Consider the following 21,965-nt stretch of genomic DNA (forward strand, 5'->3'; position numbering starts at 1 on the left):
GTATGGATATCAACCAATTCAATGTATAACTTCCCTTTCCTCTTATAAAGAACCCCCTAACTCGTGTTGACCTATCTATATTAGATAGAGATAACCCATAGAAAAATCAAAATGAAATGATGATAATATTTCCTGAAAACTGCATTATCTCCAAACAGGAAAACTGGACTTATCATCATATTGGAGTACATCACCAGCTTGATTGCCCAACTACAGGCCTCACAGGATTCCCTGCTTTGATAAGTATGGAGCCAAAGGGTGACTTTCTTCTCTGGACGCCAGTGGTGCCATGCTCCAGCAGAGTGAGAAAGATCCTAACACTTTTCACTGAAGTGTAGTGGTGTACTCCATGGGGTTGTCATGCACAAAATGGTCAGGGTGCCTAATGGAAGTTTGATTCACATGGCTATGGAGGAAAACTGGAGTAATAGCTACAAGTACAAGCCACAGTATTAGAAACAAGTATAGGAACATGGGACATCATATCATGAACCATGCTCTACACAGAGCGTTGGTGCTGCCAAAGCAGTTTATTTGGCTAGGGTTACAATCCTGGATGGGTCGCCACGCTGATACAGGAAGTCAGGGCAGGAATTTTGAAATCTGGCCAGAATGCCAGGGAATGCTGCCAAGGACACCATGGGATCTTTAACGTCCAGGAGGTCCAGTTTAACGTCCATCTGTGGGATGGCACACACGTTGATGAATCACCCTGCCTGGAAACACTGGGATAACAGTTTATAGCTGGGTCAAGATTCAAACCCAGGCTAGACACCTTCGAGGAAAATGTGTGTACCTCTAAGCCATCCTGCCAACCCGTATGGGAATATGCATTTACCAATACCAGCAAGTTGCCCATGCCCACACGGAATTCAAAACAGGTGGCAGTAAAAATACAAATGGCATATTCTGTCATCGAGCCGGCAAGCTGGGAGCGCCAATTCACATTTATTGCCACATCTGATGCAATTTAAATGTTCTAATGACGGCGAGGTGATCCATTTGAAACTTTGTTCGATATATGTAGCTTTTTGAGGCCGAGGGTCCATAATAAAAATTTGTATTGGTGTCGATGCCAATGACCAATTGGAAATGAACAGTAGGATTATTGGACATGCCTTCTGAGCCATTAGCTCACAAAAAATTCTGAATGCGTGTGAATTTGAACTTAAAACTGAATGCTTGGTTTGGTTGAGGACACCAACTATGTCAACAAAGTATAAGAAATCAAACTTTTATGTCAATATCTGTAAATGCTTAATAAATACATGTAATATATTACATTTTCATTTTAGCTGTTGTGTGACTTTTTTTGGATAATCATCAGTAGGCCTATGGTTATCTTATCATTTCCAGTCGTACCTTGCTTCGTCAAAATTGTATTGAAGATGATGTTAATCTGAATTTTCACATGAAGCTTAAAACCATATAGCTGAAAGCACCTATGAGGATATTGAAAGTGTCCATAAACAACAATCCGCTTCATTACTTTTTGGAGGACTGAAGTTTTAATTGGGTATGGGAATGAAGGTGTGTAATCGTGAAATTAAAGCTAAAGATTGGTTCTTGTTATTAGTCCAAAATATTGTTTGATTTTAATCTTTTTTCGGCATATCCTGTTGGGCAATGCCATCTAGAACAGACTTTTTCTGTCCGGATGTCCCCACAAATGTACACCAATCAGAACTGAGGATCTGGTCACATGACAGGTTTTTTTTTTAGTAACCATAATAGTTACATATTTTACTAAAAGGAAATATAGTCGATGGGACGTTTTGGGGTCCCAACAGGTGTCATGAGGTAGATACCGGTAGGAGGTTTTAGAAATTCCTCAATACAATTATGATTTTGAAATGCGATCGAAACAGACCATGCTCCCAAATCCGGAAGTGAACAGATGATGACGGTTCACTGGTGAGGGTGAGGTTGGAATCTTGATTTGGAATCGTGAGGTTGGAATCACGAAAACCCGTACCGGGTCATCCTACAAAGCCTGATATCTCAATACAATCGTGATTTAACATTATAGAGAGCTTCATAAGCGAACATCTATGGCAATTGCATGTATATGTAAATCCATTCAAAATTTCACTTTCATTTCAAATTTCACAAAAACAAAAAATTTCAAATTTTTCCCCATTCCCTTGGGAACAAAATTTCATGTTGTCATTTCAAATGTCCCTTCCATGATCCGCCATCTTGTCCTTTCCATGATCCGCCATCTTGTCCCTTCCATGATCCGCCATCTTGTCCCTTCCATGATCTGCCATCTTGTCCCTTCCATGATCCGCCATCTTGCTCACGTGGTCTTGCTTTGGTCTGGCGCGACCGATAAGTTATTTTCACCTGGTGTAAAATCAATAAATTACAATACAGTACTGTACAGAACGGATTTTGAATTCGAAACTGCTCATCATTTACGCCAGCTACACCGACTTCTTTTTTCCGCCAGCTACACCGACTTCAGTTTTCCGCTTCGTAAGCGAACCTCTATGGCAATTGCATGTATATGTAAATCCATTCAAAATTTCACTGTCATTCCCCATTCCCTTGGGAACAAAATTTCATGTTGTCATTTCAAATGTCCCTTCCATTATCCGCCATCTTGTCCCTTCCATGATCTGCCATCTTGTCCCTTCCATGATCCGCCATCTTGCTCACGTGATCTTGCTTTGGTCTGGCGCGACTGATAAATTATTTTCACCTGGTGATTAAAATCAATAAATTACAATACAGTACTGTACAGAACGGATTTTGAATTTGAAACCGCTCATCATTTACGCCAGCTACACCGACTTCTTTTTTCCACCAGCTACACCGGCTTCAGTTTTCCACCAGCGACACTGACTTCAGTTTTCCGCCAGCTACACCGACTTCATTTCAGCCAGGTACACCGATTTCAGTTTTCCGCCAGCTACACCGACTTCATTTAAGCCAGGTACACCGATTTCAGTATGTACCTGCCAGTCGGACCTACATACCTGGTCCAGTCGACTAGAAGTCTTGACTATATAGCCTGCAGTAGGTAAGTCCTGCATTCTATCCCAATCTATACATTCAATAAAATTAATTTGAATTTTAATTCTAAGCCCAAGATCAAATAACCTAGCCTAGCTAGGCCTAGGCCTACAGATGTTTGTGAGGGCTGCGTACTCGATTGACTGACCATTGTCGACGAAGCTCTCACTCTACGCAATGCGTATTTATATTATTTTGATATATCAATACGATAGTATTAAATTGTGATTGGAATGATGAATGATGCTGTTTGGAATGAAAATATAGAGAACGTGCTGTCCATGTCTGATGTTAGACTGAAGGTGGCACAGGAATGTGGAATTTATTGATTCATCGTTTGCTATTCACCGATTATTTTTTCTTACTGAAGTCATTCACGAACAGGCTGTCCATGCCTGAAGGCAAAATAATTAACACATCCATTATTTGGTAACTGCTAATTGGTATTCTCACCCAGGTCATACTGTCCTCCACAACTAAGTATCAAAAAGTCCGGCTACGCCGTTGTTAGACTATCGGTCTTGTTTTTATTCTTCAGAGCATTGCACTTGTTAAATCGTTTATCTATATAATAATACCGTAAGGACTCGACTTTGTTATCCCTTTTACGCCGCACCCAGTGACCCGATGCCCACAGCACTAATGCATTTTCCATCTACAAACCGTGCTCTTTGTTTATCACGTACAGCCATACTCGAAAAATCTGAATTCGCCGACTTTGGGACCCAAAAGCATCCGATTATCGGCCGATACGACGCCATCTTACGACACCATCGTATAGGCGTCTGCTGGGCGAAGGCGATGCGAGCCGTCCGCTGATTGGACAGTCGAGTGGTGTGATGGGTGGTGTGAACCAAATGGTCTTTTTATTCCCTTGAACATTTTAAATTAGGATATATAAGGAAACGTCTTTATCGTCATTTTAATAAAGTTAAATGGAGTGACGTTGCGATACTCGGGGTGCGTTGCATAAATCCTCGTAACTCAGAGAGGTGTAGCAGGTGGCGAGACGTAAGGAAGCTTTTTTATTCCCTTGAACATTTGAAATTAGGATATATAAGGAAACGTCTTTATCGTCATTTTAATAAAGTTAAATGGAGTGACGTTGCGATACTCGGGGTGCGTTGCATAAATTCTCGTAACTCAGAGAGGTGTAGCAGGTGGCGAGACGTAAGGAAACTTTTTTATTCCCTTGAACATTCTGTTACGTGGTCCCCTCGGTGAATACCTGGTCTCGGTGACCCCCGGACCGTGAGAGGAACTTCGCCAGAAAGTTGTATTATATATGCGCTTTCGCCACGCAATCCATATGAATTCCACCCAAGAGAAAACTGATGTTCAAGGATATATTTCAATGGTAATGATACCATACAATTTCAATGATACAACCACGGAGATTTTCCCCGAGCAATCAATAACAAACAACCATCAACAATTCCCAATCCACAATCAATTCCCTATATGATTAAGATGGCCATCTTATATATGTGTGTCCCCTTCTGTACTCACGACCCCCTTTTGGTCTCTGCCCCTCACAATGTCTCTGGTCCCCTCCTGACCAAGATGCTGGTCGGCGTCGCCGCACTCGGGCGGTTGAACGAACCCCGGGTGGACGTGTTTCCACCGGGCAGGTATCGTACCAGGCACCGCGGCTGCAGCCCCTCGTGGCCACGCGAAGCAGGTACGGTAAAGCAAGCCAAAAGCCCCACGCCGCTTGCAAGGTGTGTTAGGCCCCAACGTGCGACCCGTACGCGTCTTTTTAGACGGTGCCACGAACGGTGCCAGACGCGGGGTCGATGCACGGCCCCACGTCAACTTGACATCTCCACCGGGTAGGTACACGTCCCGGTAACTCCTCTCGCCAGACGGGCTTCGGAACGCCGCTTTTCCACGCGGCGCAAGGTCGATCCCACCTTTCGTCGGAGCGGGGCGAGGAAGAAGAATACTCGTCGCTTTTCTTCTTCGTGTCTTTTCCTCTTCCGTTTCCGGTCACTTCCGTTTCCGGACTCTTTTCAGAAGGGCTCCTGACCCTCCAACCACAACAACCCTTAATCTATTACACATGGATAAGCAAAGACCTGAATGGTAATTCACATACATTCACATAAATATGTAACAATTTGAAATTAGGATATATAAGGAAACGTCTTTATTGTCATTTTAATAAAGTTAAATGGAGTGACGTTGCGATACTCGGGGTGCGTTGCATAAATCCTCGTAACTCAGAGAGGTGTAGCAGGTGGCGAGCCGTAAGGAAGCTTAAAGATAACGAGCTGAAAACAGACGAACGATATCCCTTCCGTGGATGTTCCACTGGTTTCACGTCTTTATCGTCATTTTAATAAAGTTAAATGGAGTGACGTTGCGATCAGTGAGTTGTACTTGTATACGAAGAGATAAAAGGATGGCATTGACTTCGAGACGGTACGTGATAGTTGGCTGCGGCTGGCTGCTGCTGCGTTTTTTTTCTAAGTGCCATGGATGCTGATGGACATAATAAAGGTATCGGCTGATCTCTCATCGTAATATTACCCGATGGAAATGAACTGTTTCTTTGTTTGTCATTTCCTGTGCAATAATGTCAAATTGATGTCAGACATCCTTTTCTATTGACAGCTGCTCTCCTTTTCGATGGCATCGTCTATTGATATGCATGTTCTTCTTTCATATAATTTTACACATTCACAATCAGTATTTCAATTCTTGCAGACATTGGAAAGGAAGTTGACTCACAGGCCAACTCTCTGGCTCAATCACAGGCCGACGCACAGGCGATGTAATTGTGAGTAGCATTTTTGCACAAGTGGAAATTGATCTTTCTTCCTAACTCTTACTCGGACAAGCAAATCCCCTATGCCATCCATAATGGTACACTCTATCCATACACCACATCCTCCCTTCCGTGGATGTTCCACGGGTTTCGGCTAGTCTATATAATAATACCGTAAGGACTCGACTTTGTTATCCCTTTTACGCCGTACCCAGTGACCCGATGCCCACGCCACTAATGGATTTACGATCTACGAACCGCGCTCTTTGTTTATCACGTATAGCCATACTCGAAAAATCGGAATTAGCCGACGTTGGGGCCAAAAAGCATCCGATTAACGGCCAATACGACGCCATCTTACGACGCCATCGTATTGACATCTGCTGGGTGAAGGCGAAGCAAGCCGTCCACTGATTGGACAGTCGAAGGCGACAGCAAGCCGTCCGCTGATTGGACAGTCGAAGGCGACAGCAAGCCGTCCACTGAGTGGACAATCCAGAGCATGCATTTGTGCCGGTGTTGATCGTTGACCTCATCAGGTGGGTTTACCATAATTTCTTCCATATGCTGTGATTACAACGTGCTGAAACCGATCAGCATCCCATCAGTATCATATAAAGCAATAAATACCAAGGCTTCAGCTTCTGAAAGCTTAAAACAAAGTGTACTTCGCCAAGTGACGAAAGGTAGGCGTAGGCCTAGGCCCTACCTATCCAGTTGTTGTGTTTCCGTTGTGGCCATGATCTCAACAAATGGCGTAGGCCATGTGGCGTCGGGTAGGTCATGATCAGCCCCCCCCCCCCTTTCGTTTCACCAATTCCTGCATCTGCCACCGTTCATGATTATCAAAGTAGGCTTTACCCTGTTCACGATAAGGTAGAAATCAGTGAGTTGTATACGAAGAGATAAAAGGATGGCATTGACTTCGAGACGGTACATGATAGTTGGCTGCGGCTGGCTGATGCCACGTTTTTTTTTCTAAGTGCCATGGATGCTGATGGACATAATAAAGGTATCGGCTGATCTCATCATAATATTACCCAGTGGAAATGAACTGTTTCTTTGTTTGTCATTTCCTGTGCAATAATGTCAAATTGATAAGTCAGACATCCTTTTCTATTGACAGCTGCGCTCCTTTTCAATGGCATCGTCTATTGATATGCATGTTCTTCTTTCATATAATTTTACACATTCACTGCTGTTCCTTTCCATTGACACATACCACTGCACCAGTGTGGCCAGAGTGGTGCTATGCCGATTCCTATTACGAATCCATTCATTTAACAAAAGTATATCGTAGCGTTGTCATTTAAGTAGATTGCAATAAATACGTTGTTCATATACGCACTCTTCATTCTCATCTTTCTTCCTAACTCTTACTCGGACAAGGAAATCCCCTATGCCATCCATAATGGTACACTCTATCCATACACCACATCCTCCCTTCCGTGGATGTTCCACGGGTTTCCGCTAGTAAAGATGAATGCTACAATTTTTCCGACATTCAGGAGTAATAATTCCTCAGTTTCATCTGTAAAAAGAAATATTTTACCTTTCAATGAGAAATATTATTTGCATCTACAACGACTTTTTTCATTTTAATCAAAGATAGTATCGAAAGATTCATTTGATATCGGATAAAAGATTTTTCTATAGGCGAGACACTGCAGCCAATCGTGGTTCATATTTTGATGATACATATCCCACAAATGACAGGATAGGCTGCCATTACGAGTGTTTACAAAGGCTTCTGTGATGTCAGTAAAGTCAAGAGGGAAGCCAAAACTCATGTCAAGAAAACTGATGATCAAGGTGAAATATTCTTCTACTATATAAGAGAGCTGTTGGTTTGTCTGTGTGTGTCCGTCTGTCTGTGTCGCCATTTTTCTCAGAGATGGCTGAACGGATCTTCGTCAAACTTTCAGAGGTTCATCAATGAGGCCTGGGAGTGTTTTAGGGGAAAAAAAATAATTGAAAAACAAAGTTCGTTGTTTTGGAGTTTTAAAAAATCGTTCAATAGTGCCGAAGCCTTTTTTAAATTAATGGCAGTTATATACAAGTACACATTCATATAAATAAATACAAAACAATCACCAAACATTTCAATACAAATAAATCAAACAATTCTGGAAGTGTACGAAGTTGGTAGTATGGCTTCTTCTTCTTCCTGATCGGCATCACACTGAACTCAAACGTGATGAACGCCACATTCACCAGCAGATATTCAACGAAAAGGTGATGAACTCCCTTCCACTCCCCCCACTCCCTACCTCACCCTCCCTCTTCGAGGCCGGCCGATAGGCACGAGGTTCTCCTGACCACGTGGCCCTTGACTTGGTTTGTCCGCACAATGTGGGCGCTTTCAGGATGAACTTTAGCCGGGGAGCGTTTGGGTGCGTGGCGCCTTTGGGCGTCCCGGTCTGATACTGCCGCCCACGCGCAGAACACCTTGTGAGTGCACGTGGGTCCCGGCGGTCCCACTGGCCTAGCGCTACCATGTTTAGACAGCGAAATCCGTCCCCGGGCACCGGCAAGCCAGGCACGGTAGGACACCCGCGGAGCCCCGGCGGACCAGGGGCGCGCGAGCCTACGCGTTAGCGTGCTACGGCGGAATCAACGGCTTCGGCCACGGCCGAGCCGATACTCGGCCCGGTCGCCCGGAAATGAACTGGTTCGACGCCCGCGCTAGAGAGGTCGCGGGCGACTGAGATGTATTTATAAATTAGTTAATTAATTTGAGACGTCCGATTTCTAGTGTTTGGAAATTTGGAAGAGCTTGACCCTAGCCTTTCCCTTGCGAGGGCAAGGAGGAACTTAACACTTGACACTTAAGCTTAGTTTGAAGTACACCCTGCCAGCGCCCACGGCGGGACGGCAGGGCAACCAGAAGGGACGAGGTTCTCCTGAACACGTGGCTCTCGATCTGGGAAGCGAGAGGCGTTCCATTAGTGGACGCGCCCCTCACGCCCGACTTTTGGGCGGCCCCGGCAGGCTGTTTGTTTTGACGTTCCGTGACAGGCCCCGCACCCCCACCTCCGGGCCGACCGGGCGACCGGAATGAATCCCGGTGTCCCGATCCGAACCTTCAGAGCGGGCCGGCTGCACTTTCCGTCCCTGCGGTCCCAAATACCGGAACCACCCGCATACCACTTTATTCGACAAAATGAGGTGCGGCCTACAGCCTTAGAAAACCAACCCTATATAAGTCAATACCTCCAACGACACAGGCGCGCATTCGTGCCGCGTGACGTGGTGACGTCATCGCGCTTTCACCTTAAAATATTTATTTGATATAAATTGATATAAGCCTTAGAAAACCAACCCTACAGAAGTCAAATGGTCCAATAAAGGGTGATGGGAGCGTGATGGGAGGGTGATGGGAGGGTGATGGCAGGGTGATGGGAGGGTGATGGCAGAGGGTGATGGGAGGGTGATGGCAGGGTGATGGGGGAGGGTGATGGGAGGGTGATGGCAGGGTGATGGGGGAGGGTGATGGGGGAGGGTGATGGGGCAGGGTGATGGGGCAGGGTGATGGGGCAGGGTGATGGGAGGGTGATGGGAGGGTGATGGGAGGGTGATGGGAGGGTGATGGGATGGGAGGGTGGAGTTTGTTTTGACGTTCCGTGACAGGCCCCGCACCCCCACCTCCGGGCCGACCGGGCGACCGGAATGAATCCCGGTGTCCCGATCCGAACCTTCAGAGCGGGCCGGCTGGGGAGTGCCAAGCACCCCGTACCTGCACTTTCCGTCCCTGCGGTCCCAAATACCGGAACCACCCGAATACCACTTTATTTGACAAAATGAGGTGCGGCCTACAGCCTTAGAAAACCAACCCTAAATAAGTCAATACCTCCAACCACCGTCACAATTTCGGTCTTCGAGGCCGGCCGATAGGCACAGTGTGACCGGAAGGGACGAGGTTCTCCTGACCACGTGGCCCTTGACTTGGTTTGTCCGCACAATGTGGGCGCTTTCAGGATGAACTTTAGCCGGGGAGCGTTTGGGTGCGTGGCGCCTTTGGGCGCCCCGGTCTGATACTGCCGCCCATGCGCAGAACACCTTGTGAGTGCACGTGGGTCCCGGCGGTCCCACTGGCCTAGCGCTACCATGTTTAGACAGCGAAATCCGTCCCCGGGCACCGGCAAGCCAGGCACGGTAGGACACCCGCGGAGCCCCGGCGGACCAGGGGCGCGCGAGCCTACGCGTTAGCGTGCTACGGCGGAATCAACGGCTGCGGCCATGGCCGAGCCGATACTCGGCCCGGTCGCCCGGAAATGAACTGGTTCGACGCCCGCGCTAGAGAGGTCGCGGGCGACTGAGATGTATTTACAAATTAGTTAATTAATTTGAGACGTCCGATTTCTAGTGTTTGGAAATTTGGAAAAGCTTGACCCTAGCCTTTCCCTTGCGAGGGCAAGGAGGAACTTAACACTTGACACTTAAGCTTAGTTTGAAGTACACCCTGCCAGCGCCCACGGCGGGACGGCAGGGCAACCAGAAGGGACGAGGTTCTCCTGACTACGTGGCCCTCGATCTGGGAAGCGAGAGGTATTGACACCGTCACAATTTCGGTCTTCGAGGCCGGCCGATAGGCACAGTGTGACCGGAAGGGACGAGGTTCTCCTGACCACGTGGCCCTTGACTTGGTTTGTCCGCACAATGTGGGCGCTTTCAGGATGAACTTTAGCCGGGGAGCGTTTGGGTGCGTGGCGCCTTTGGGCGCCCCGGTCTGATACTGCCGCCCACGCGCAGAACACCTTGTGAGTGCACGTGGGTCCCGGCGGTCCCACTGGCCTAGCGCTACCATGTTTAGACAGCGAAATCCGTCCCCGGGCACCGGCAAGCCAGGCACGGTAGGACACCCGCGGAGCCCCGGCGGACCAGGGGCGCGCGAGCCTACGCATTAGCGTGCTACGGCGGAATCAACGGCTTCGGCCACGGCCGAGCCGATACTCGGCCCGGTCGCCCGGAAATGAACTGGTTCGACGCCCGTGCTAGAGAGGTCGCGGGCGACTGAGATGTATTTACAAATTAGTTAATTAATTTGAGACGTACGATTTCTAGTGTTTGGAAATTTGGAAGAGCTTGACCCTAGCCTTTCCCTTGCGAGGGCAAGAGGAACTTAACACTTGACACTTAAGCTTAGTTTGAAGTACACCCTGCCAGCGCCCACGGCGGGACGGCAGGGCAACCAGAAGGGACGAGGTTCTCCTGACCACGTGGCCCTCGATCTGGGAAGCGAGAGGCGTTCCATTAGTGGACGCGCCCCTCACGCCCGACTTTTGGGCGGCCCCGGCAGGCCGTTTGTTTTGACGTTCCGTGACAGGCCCCGCACCCCCACCTCCGGGCCGACCGGGCGACCGGAATGAATCCCGGTGTCCCGATCCGAACCTTCAGAGCGGGCCGGCTGGGGAGTGCCAAGCACCCCGTACCTGCACTTTCCGTCCCTGCGGTCCCAAATACCGGGACCACCCGAATACCACTTTATTTGACAAAATGAGGTGCGGCCTACAGCCTTAGAAAACCAACCCTAAATAAGTCAATACCTCCAACGACACAGGTGCGCATTCGTGCCGCGTGACGTGGTGACGTCATCGCGCTTTCACCTTAAAAGATTTATTTGATATTTTGATATAAACCTTAGAAAACCAACCCTACAGAAGTCAGATGGTCCAATAAAGGGTGATGGGAGGGTGATGGCAGGGTGATGGGAGGGTGGTGGGAGGGTGATGGCAGGGTGGTGGGAGGGTGATGGGAGGGTGATGGCAGGGTGATGGGAGGGTGATGGCAGGGTGATGGGAGGGTGATGGCAGAGGGTGATGGGGGAGGGTGATGGCAGGGTGATGGGAGGGTGATGGCAGGGTGATGGGGGAGGGTGATGGGGGAGGGTGATGGGGCCTCCCTATAGAAGTCAGTATCTCCAACGACACAGGCGCGCATTCGTGCCGCGTGACGTGGTGACGTCATCACACTTTCCCCTCAAACGACCCATTTGATATAAGTTAATATTCTGATATAAGCTTTAGAAAACCAACCCTATATAAGTCAATACCTCCAACGATACAGGTGCGCAAAATACAAAATCACAAAAGATTTATTTGATATAAGTTAATATTTTGAATAACTCGGTCAATATCAGTCCGAATTTCGCCAAATAAAGGTTCCCGTTATCCACAGATACCCCTGTATCCTCCTAGAGGCGAAGTCAGGATGAATTTCGCAAAAAATAAAGTCCTTCGGCAACGAAGATTTAACATGGGGCTTTCCTATGTAAATTTACCCTGAAGTAATTTTACCGAAAATCCTGGAAATTTCGCAGGGCCAGTTTCTGTCGAGTGTTAAGACGTACTAGCGACTGCGAAATCCGGAATCAGAATTAAAATCCGAGCCTCCATTAGCTCTAAGGGCCTTCAAGAGCAAATCGCCTATATTCCTAATGAAAAAAAAATAAAAAAACCCCGGAGTTCCTAAATCCCGAATCCCATGCCATCCGATGTCAATCCATATATCTATACCTCCCTACGAACGTTATGCATCTAATGATAAGCATAAGAACCATCAAAAATATTTTAAAACCACTTTATTGGACAAAATGAGGTGCGGCCTAGCATCTAGTCGAGACCAAGTCCCCCAGGCCGATCACCCATTCCGACCCCAAATTCCTCATCGACGATAACTAAACAATATATTATATGAATCGCACCGTACATACCTCCTTCTAGATCTTGTTCTTGTCTTGATATACTCACTCAGGCTCACTCTATCGACTGAGTCCTCTCAGCTCTTCCAAATGGCGCCCGCTACGCCTCGTGTCCAGTCCACCTCCGAGCTCTTCTTCTTCCTCCATCCTCCTCCTACCCCCCCCCCTCCCCTGAAGGAGAAAGTCTGAAGGAGAAATTTAACTCCAAACCAGCCGTTAGCTTACATTACGTAAGCTTACATGTCGTATCAGTCACATCTAACAAAAAAATTTTTTTTTAAACACAAATGTCAGCTCAGTTTGGTATTTGGATTTTGACCACTTGTGCAACTGATTCCGGATAAAGGAGAAAAAATATTTATGTGGGGAACCGGAGAACAAGTACTGGAGAGTGGGACACTAAACGAGTGCTTAGGTCTGAAGGAGTAACAATATAGGTTACCATTACGAGTGTTTACACTTGTAGTGATAGCCTATCTTGATAAGTAATAAGAAATCATTCCTTATCATATTTTCAATGTTTTGGTACAATAACTTGAAACAAAATGGCACATGTTTCCAGATGAATGTATACTGTGCTGTTCCAACAAGTACAAACGAAACCGCATTTCCAGAAAGACATCACTGATAAAGTTGGTTAAATGTAAATAGATTCACGAAGGTCAACCTATGAAAACAGCTCGATAAAAAGAAGACTCCATTCTGTTTCCACAGATTGATGGTGACGATTCGGTTGCCAATGAGTTACAGTACCACCCACCACAAGTGCTACAAAGAGTACACAAAATTTCTTCGCAAGAATACTGAGCTATTGACACCAAATATTTTGTGATGACATAATCAGAGTACGACTGCTAGATTTAAAAAAAAAAAAACTTAGTAAATCAAATTTAACATTTTGTAACAAGTATGGTTTCCATATAGGCCATTTACCACTTCTTTCTATGGGGTTTCATCAACCGCACGTTAAAAAGTTATGAGCCCAGCGTGTACGTGGGGATAATGTGCTTTGGACTCGGATACTTATTTGGAACTCATATGCATTGCTGTCAAGTAATTACCATCCTTGTTACACAAAAACAGTAATTGAGGGACTTATACTCCCTGTGTTCTGTTGTGTGATTTTGTGATGTTTGATTTGTGATGAGATGAGACGATGTGATGAGATGTGATGATTTGTGGTGATGATGTTTGTTCTGTTGTGATCACTTTTGCAAGAATGCAATATAATGATCATACTACCTTATAAAGGATTAAAGGTACATATTATTTTGCAGAAGTAACTTAATACGTTAACAATTTTACTTTGTACCCTCCAAAGATTATAGTTATCCAGCAAAATGGATTGTTATAGCCATCAGCATATCAAGGTGTTTTGAATTGTAAAATCTGTAATATCTTTATAGCAAAAAACATCAAGTTCTCCATTCAAGATTTGCAAAACGTTGCTGCAGATGTAGCTCGACGGAACATCTGGCTGATACATGCAAACATGCTCATGTACCATCTGCGGACACTGCTGACATGAGGGACATTTGGTTAAGGTGTGTTTGAAGAAACAGCAAAATGCAAAACGTCTTTTGAAACAAACCCATGATGTTCTAGCTTCGAACAATGAGTCAGAGGATCAGCTGGATACGGTGATTTTAATGCATATTAACTCCATATCTGTTTCAAAAAACACTACTACTCACGACTCGAAATCTCCATCGACGGAACAGAGATTCCGATGGAAATTGATACGGGAAGTTCAGTTACTCTACTAAACAGTTGTGGTTTTCAACGTCTGTCCCGTGATATAAATACCTTGAAACCAACTACAATATTATTGCAGAGCTACACAGGTGATGTCATCAAATGCTTTGGTGAGAAAGAAATGTGTGTTCAAATTGGGGAGCAACGTGGTTTTGTTACAGTGCGTGTGGTCGATGGAGCAGGATCTTCATTACTGGGTAGAGATATTATTTCAAAATTTTCCCTTCCCTGGAAAAATATTTTCAATGTTTCTGTTCCCATCACCACCGATGACATCGTCAAGCAATACCCCAAGGTGTTTGAAAACAACACCTTGGAAAGGTTGAGAGGGGTGCAGGTTACGCTGAAGGGGTGGAACGATGGTCCAGTATTCATGAAAGCTAGAACTGTTCCGTTTGCCATCCATGAAAGGGTTGACCAGGCTTTGGACAAACTTGAAACGGATGGGGTCATTGAGAACGTTTGGTACTCAGAATAGGCCTCACCCATTGTGTCGGTCATTAAACCAGATGGCCAGTTGCGGATTTGTGGTGATTATTCGGGCACCATAAACAAATATTCCGAGTTGGAACAATACCCAGTACCTACGCTGGAAGAACTGTTAAACAAACTAGTTGGTGGGAAGAAGTATACGAGCTTGATTTGTCCCAAGCTTACCACCAATAATTAGAGTTGGCACCTGGAAGCAGAAAGTATACTCGGGTAAATACACACCGAGGCTTGTACCAGTACCGAAGGCTCTCATTTGGGGTAAACACAGCCGTTCCAGTTTTTCAACGTACCATGGAGAATTTGCTAAAAGACCTTCCCAGGTGCTGCGTGTACATCCTTCCCAGGATGATATCGTGGTGACGGGAGATAGTGTTGACAACCATTTTAAAAACCTTCACAGGATTTTGAAAAGGCTGGAGGAAAACTGAATTGCATTAAAACGTGACAAGTTCCACCTCATGCTGGACGAGATTGAGTATGTTGGATTTGTTATTTCGGCTGCGGGGGTATTCCCGATAAAACAGAAGCTTGAAGCTGTCCAACAGGCAGGGGTCCCCGAAAACGTGGGTGAATTGCAGTCATTCATTGGCCTCGCAAATTTCCTTCGTGGTTTTGTTCCATATTTTGCCGAAATTGTGTCTCCTTTGTACAAGCTACTAAAAAAGGAGGTGAAATGGAAATGGGGAAAGGCCGAGGGTAACTCATTTGAAACAATCAAAGCTGCTTTGTGCTCCAGTCACGTACTACGTCATTACAACCCTCATGCCTGCTTGGTCCTTCAGGCGGACGCATCCTCCGTGGGTGTAGCGGCGGTCCTACTTCAACCCAGTTCAGAGGGTGAGTTAGAGCCGGTGGACTATGCATCCAGAACTCTGAACGACGCGGAAAAACATTACTCCCAGATTGAGAAGGGGTCATTGGGAATAGTTTTTGGAGTAACAAAGTTTCGGCAATGCCTCCTGGGGAGACATTTCACGCTAATGACAGATCATAAGCCTCTGGTAACTCTGTTTAACAGCCCAAACCCGTGTCACAGTTAGCGTCGGCAAGGATAAGGAGATTGTCCTTACTGTAGGCAGCTTACGACTACACCATACAGTTCATCACAGGCAAGAAAAACGTTTATGTGGATTTCCTCTCACGAAAACCCGTACCGGGTCATCCTACAAAGCCTGAACGAGTGATTGTGGAGGTACTTCTGGTGAAAAATGATGAAATTGTGAATGCCGCTGTCACCGCGGCTAAACAAAGCAGGACCAGTACTTAATTTCACAAAACATGGTTGGAATGAGAATCCGGAGGATGTGATTCGGCCTTATCACAAAAAAAGGCTGGAACTTTATGTGGATGACGACATTGTACTGTGGAACTCTCGGGTGGTTATTCCCACATCGCTTCGGCAGATTCTACTCACTGATTTACATGCTGAACATTCAGGCATGGTAAAAATGAAACAAATGGCCAGGAGATACCTGTGGTGGCCAAATATCGACAAGGATATTGAAAGCACCGTGAAACCGTGTGTAATGTGTCAGGAGAATGCGAAGGCTCCGCCGGGGAGCCAGCTCACATCGTGGTCTTGGCCTGCCGGTCCCTGGAAACGACTTCATCTAGACCTGGCGGGCCCTTTTAAAGGCAAAATATTTTTGGTTCTGGTGGACGCTTATTCAAAGTACTTAGAAATAATTCCCTTGGTGAACACTACTGCCACGACCATTATTCAAAGCCTTCGACATGTTTTCAGTGTTTTTGGTTTCCCGGAACACCTTGTGACTGATAACGGCAGCCAATTTACCAGCGCCGAGTTCCAAGAGTTTCTCATGACAAATGACATTAAACATACCCTGACTGCACCAGGACACCCTGCTACGAATGGTTTGGCAGAACGTTATGTCGGCCATTTTACAGAAAAAATGAAAAAATCTGGAGATACCAGAGAGCTGTTACAAACCAAACTGGACAGATTTCTGTTCACATACAGGGCCATGCCGACCTCGTTTGGGAAATCACCTTCAGAACTGTTAATGAACAGACAACCTAGAATAAGGCTCAGTGCTCTTCGAGCTAACCAAACCAAACAACAAGTGAAGGTGTTCCAAGAGAACCTCGGACATATCCAAAATAGACTAGACGGATTCATGGAAAAAGGCCATGGCTAAGCTTCTAGGTGCATTTTTGGGTAAAAGTTGGGAACCTCACTTTGTAACATAATTAGTGTTGTAAAAACCAGAGTTACAACATTGTCCCAGATTGTGAGTTTAATTCTGAATCGATCTCTAGCAATACCTGTAAGAAAACCAACAAGCAATATATCAATATTCAGCATTCAGTAATGGATTCGCAAACTAGAACAAGCAAGCCTGGAACAAAGGCAATACGCACCATCTAAGGATGCCCTACATTACACACGATAAATGTCGCAGGAATAATCGTAGCGCTGTCTGTCTGAGTTCTTATAACTGTCGCGCAGTGGACAGAAGCCGAATAATACCTGGGTTCAACTTAGACACAATCTCATTTCATTTAGTGTATGCTGAATTCGATTAACCCGGTTCCCAAGCAGAATTTTGAGGTTGTGACCTTATAATTGGCATAAACAAAATAGCTGCCAAATTGCCATTTTTGGACAATTTCTTTGAACAAGCATTTATATATCATGTATATACATGCAGCTCTTTTACTTTAACTTTACAACTTTCACCACAAAATGCACCTAGAAGCCTATACATGGCCTTTTTTCATAAATCCATCTAGTCTATATTATGGTTGGCGACATATTGAAAGACACATTCAAACTGATATTGAATTTGGACACTATAAAATGGGAAATGGTTTTAATAAGACAATGTTTCATACAACCATTAATTTGTTCTAAAATTAAGTATACATGGCCATGAAGCACAAACATTCAGGAATGTCACACATGTTGTTTTGCCAAACTACATCAAATTCATACAAGGGGTCTGATCATCACTCTGTTTCTGACAGGTACACATTGATGTGCACCTCAACTCTGAATAGCGACATTTGCAGCGTCGAGTCTTGCATTGCTTCTGGCATGCACAACAAATCATATCGAGGCAACTTTCTGGGATTGGACTCGGTGACATCAGAATAGGCTCTGGTCCTGAATCGACACGTTTCCATCCCATTTCCCCAGGTGCATGAAGGTCAGGTATGGCACAATGAGCATTTCCCCATACCATGGCTTGATAGTGTACTCGCATCAAATGGAAATGAAGAGTATCACTTGTCGGTGACATTGCTTCTGGTTTACCAGTCTTGGAGAACAACATATGTCGTGCTGAATCAACAAAGGTTGTTCTGTGCACATTATATATTCTGCAGACGAACGCTTCTGCAGACTTGATTGTCTCCTCTGTGAGTTCACCAATGCCCAAGTTCTTCAGCAGTTTATGGTGCTTTTTGAAGACTTTCCATGATGTTTGTTTGGTGTGATTTGCAAAATAGGAGGTGGTGTTACACCCAGTTAATGCGTGAAATGGTAGCAGTGCTGTGGACAAACTTCTCGGTAGATTGTTTAAAATAGCATCAATTGGTGTATAACACATAGAGCTGCATGTATATACATGATATATAAATACTTGTCCCAAGAATGTGTCAAAAAATGGCAATTTGGCGACCATTATGTTCATGCTAATTAGAAGGTCAACAATTCAATATTCGGCTTGGGAACCGGGTTATTCGAATTCAGCATACACTAAATATGTTAAAAAGTGAGGTTCCCAACTTTTACCCAAACATTCACCTAACATTCACATTTGTCAGAAATCCGTCTCGTGTAAAAGTTCCAGCAAGGCCAACTCGTGTTTGCGATAAATATTGGAAAAGGTCCGAGCTGGGTTCCTGGGACTATCTTTCGGGTCATTAGTCCAAGAAATTTTGATGTGCGAGTAAACGGGTTGGTGTGGAAGAGACATGAAGAACAACTACGTCCCCGGAATGTGACCACCTCTTCATGTTTACAACTCAGTGGTGAAATGGGGGGCCCCGACCAATTCCCAGTCTTGCTTTCTGGACCTTTGTCTCCAACTAATCTTGTTGGAAGGGGGAGTCAGGAAATGTCTATTCCATTTACACCACCTGTTGAACGAGCAGCTCTTCCCGATCAGCATTTTGATGACTCGATTTTTTCTCCACGGGTTGATCAATTTGGGAACCCAGAACTGGTTGTGGAATCTCCAATCAAAATGGAGAATTACATTGAGGCTCTTGGAAATATCCATATATGTTGCTTCCTTAAACCTTTTTATTTGGAAAATATAAACATACTCACAATATGCCCCTTGTCAGTGATTTGCCAAGTCCATATAGTCATTCGGAGCAAAAATCCTTTGTTCGTTTCTCAGTTTTGTGGAGAAAGCATTTATAGATTATGTTTTCTGTCTTCAAATTTTCTGTATTGCTTTTTCTAACTACTTTCAAAGCATGTTTACACAATTTTTGTTTTGAAAATATAAATAATTTATTACAGTATAACTGAAATATCTGTGAAAAACAAAATATCGTTTTGTTAATATCTGAAAATGAGGACTCGAGTTATGGTCGCAAGCATAACTATTCACAGAGGCTGTTTAACAAGTTTATTCACAAGTGGTCCATTAAGATCTTCAACAGTGAAACTTGTAACACCTATATTGTAGCGACCCATGGGTCCCCCAAAGCTCGAGACCAGCAACATAATCTCCTTTCCCAAGCCGGTGACGTAACCGGCGGACAAACCGCGGCGCCGAGGTTATAATTGCTTGCACCTGTCGGTCACATGACCACCAAAGCGTGCCTCGCCTGAGAGGCGTGGCTTTGGTTCTGACGTATGCTTTTTGGTTTGGATTATATGTATGCGAACCCGATAAATGGGTTTTCAGAGTTCCCGAGTTGATTATACAATTAACATCTTCTCGGACGAGTTTGTGTCTTATCCGTCACTTCGTCCGTCTCAAGCAGGAGCGCTGCTCCTTCAATGGTGACCCCGAGTTTATGACACGTGATGGACACGGCAGTGTCCCTCAAACTGCCCACTTTCTGGGAAGCACATGCCGCTGTCTGGTTCGCTCAGGCGGACTCCCAGTTCGCCCTGCGTGGCATTACGGAGGACACCACTAAATACCATTACGTGGTCGCCGCGCTCGGCTCCGTGACCGCCGCCCGCTGCCTGAGCCTCCTCCAGAGTCCGCCGCTGACGGCAAGTACGACGCCATCAAGGCACTTCTTCTGGGCGCTTTCGCCCTCTCCCGAGCTGAATGCGCACGATGCCTGCTCGACCTTCCTGAGCTCGGCGATACGTGCCCGTCCGAACGTATGGACTACATGCTCGCGTTGCTCGGCGAGCACCCCTCGGATTTCCTTTTCTGAGAGCTTTTTCTCCACCAGCTCCCGGCCCAGGTTCGGGTTGCCCTGGCAAGCACGACCATCGCGAACCCCCGCGACCTCACCAGGGAGGCCGACAAGATCGATTCGGCAAGCCAGCTCGTCGGAGCGGCGAGCCAGCTCGTCGGGGTGGCTGCCTGGAGCCCACCCGTCGCCCAGTCGGCGCCCGCGGCGCAGTTTCCCGCCCACCCGCCCGACGCCCGCGACGCAGCTTCCTTCCCGGAGGCCGCCGGGCCGGCGCGACTGGCAGCGGCGACGCCGCGTTGCCCGGTCCCGACGCGTCGACCGGAGCCCCCGCCAGACCCGGCCTGGTGTTATTTCCACGCCAGGTTCGGGCAGTGGGCCCGATCATGTCAACCCCCGTGCACGTTCGGCAAGTCGGGAAATGGTCGGGCCGGCGCTCACTACCAGCTATGAGAGCCGGCCGTTCCGGAAACCTGCTATTCATCGTGGACCAAGCGTCGGGGCGGCGTTTTCTCTGCGACACCGGCGCTCAGCTGAGTGTCATTCCCGCTTCGGCGGAGGACAGGCGGGCCGCCATTTGCGGCCCCTCGTTAATCGCGGCCAACGGCTCCGGCATCCGCACCTTCGGCCCATGCACCGCTGCCCTCCGCTTCGGCGGCCAGCTCTTTCGCTGGGAGTTCGTGACGGCGGACGTCCTCATGGCTTTGCTCGGTGCCGATTTCCTTTGCGCCCATGGGCTGCTGGTCGACGTTAAACGTCGGCGTCTCGTCAACGCCGAAACTTTCAGCTCACTGGCGTGCGCCTTGAGCCGTTCCGCGCCCACCGAGCTTTCCTGCGTCCTCCCGTTGGCAGACGACTTCGCCGTCTCCTCGCGGAGTTCCTGGCCCTCACGCGACCGACGTTTTCGGCCGTCGCGGTGCGTCACGGCATCGTGCATCATATTCCCACGATGGGCCCGCCGGTGTACGCCTGAGCTCGCCGTCTCGACCCAGCCAAACTCGCCGTCGCCAAGGCCGAGTTCACCGTGCTGGAGCACCTCGGCATCGTGCGGCGCTCCGACAGCGCCTGGGCCTCGCCGCTGCACATCGTCCCGAAGCCGGGGGGGCGGATGGCGGCCATGCAGTGACTACCGCCGCCTCAACGACGCCACTACCCCCGACAGGTACCCCGTCCCGCACATCCAGGATTTTTCCGCCCGGTTGGCGGGGCGGACCATTTTTTCAAAAGTGGACCTGATTCGGGGGTACCACCAGGTGCCCGTCCGCCCGGCCGACATCTCGAAGATGGCCGTTTTTACACCTTTCGGCCTCTTCAAATTCCTCCGGATGCCCTTCGGCCTCAAAAACGCGGCACAGGCGTTCCAGTGCCTGATGGACGGCGGGCTGCGCGACTTGCCGTTCCTTTTTACCTACCTGGATGAAATTCTCGTCGCCAGCACGTCCAGAGCTGAGCACCTCCTCCACCTCCGGACGCTGTTCGGCCGCCTCAGCGAGCATGGCTTGATTGTCAACCCAGCCAAATGTCACTTTGGTGCGGCGACGATCGACTTTTTGGGCCACCGCATCACCAGGAACGGCGCCGTGCCACTACCGGCCAAAGTCGAGGCCATCGCCGCTTTCCCGCGCCCCCGCTCCGTCAAGGCGCTGCAGGAGTTCCTCGGGTTGGTGAACTTTTATCACCGCTTCGTGCCCCGAGCTGCGCAACTCATGCGGCCCTTGTACACCGCCCTCCGCGGCCAGCCGGCGAAGCGCGACGTCGTCTGGTCCACGGACATGGACGCTGCTTTCACCGGCGCGAAACGGGCCCTCGCCAACACCACGCTGCTGGCCCACCCGGTACCCCATGCTCCCATCGCCCTCACCACGGACGCCTCCGACT

At 47.4% G+C, this 21,965-nt stretch overlaps 1 protein-coding gene across 1 annotated transcript in view; it reads left to right on the forward strand.

Annotated features, from left to right (window-relative positions):
* Nucleotides 1-1,289, forward strand: part of LOC137424820 (interleukin-6 receptor subunit beta) — a 133,027-nt gene extending 131,738 nt beyond the window's left edge. Inside the window, exon 17 of the mRNA XM_078774367.1 lies at nt 159-1,289. Coding sequence (XP_078630493.1) covers nt 159-202 — 44 coding nt within the window. The 3' untranslated portion in view covers nt 203-1,289. The remainder of the gene's footprint in view (nt 1-158) is intronic.
* Nucleotides 1,290-21,965: the final 20,676 nt, after the last annotated feature.

Source organism: Myxine glutinosa, chromosome 1 (genome assembly GCF_964187855.1).
Source record: "Myxine glutinosa chromosome 1, kmMyxGlut1.1, whole genome shotgun sequence".
NCBI lineage: Eukaryota > Metazoa > Chordata > Myxini > Myxiniformes > Myxinidae > Myxine > Myxine glutinosa.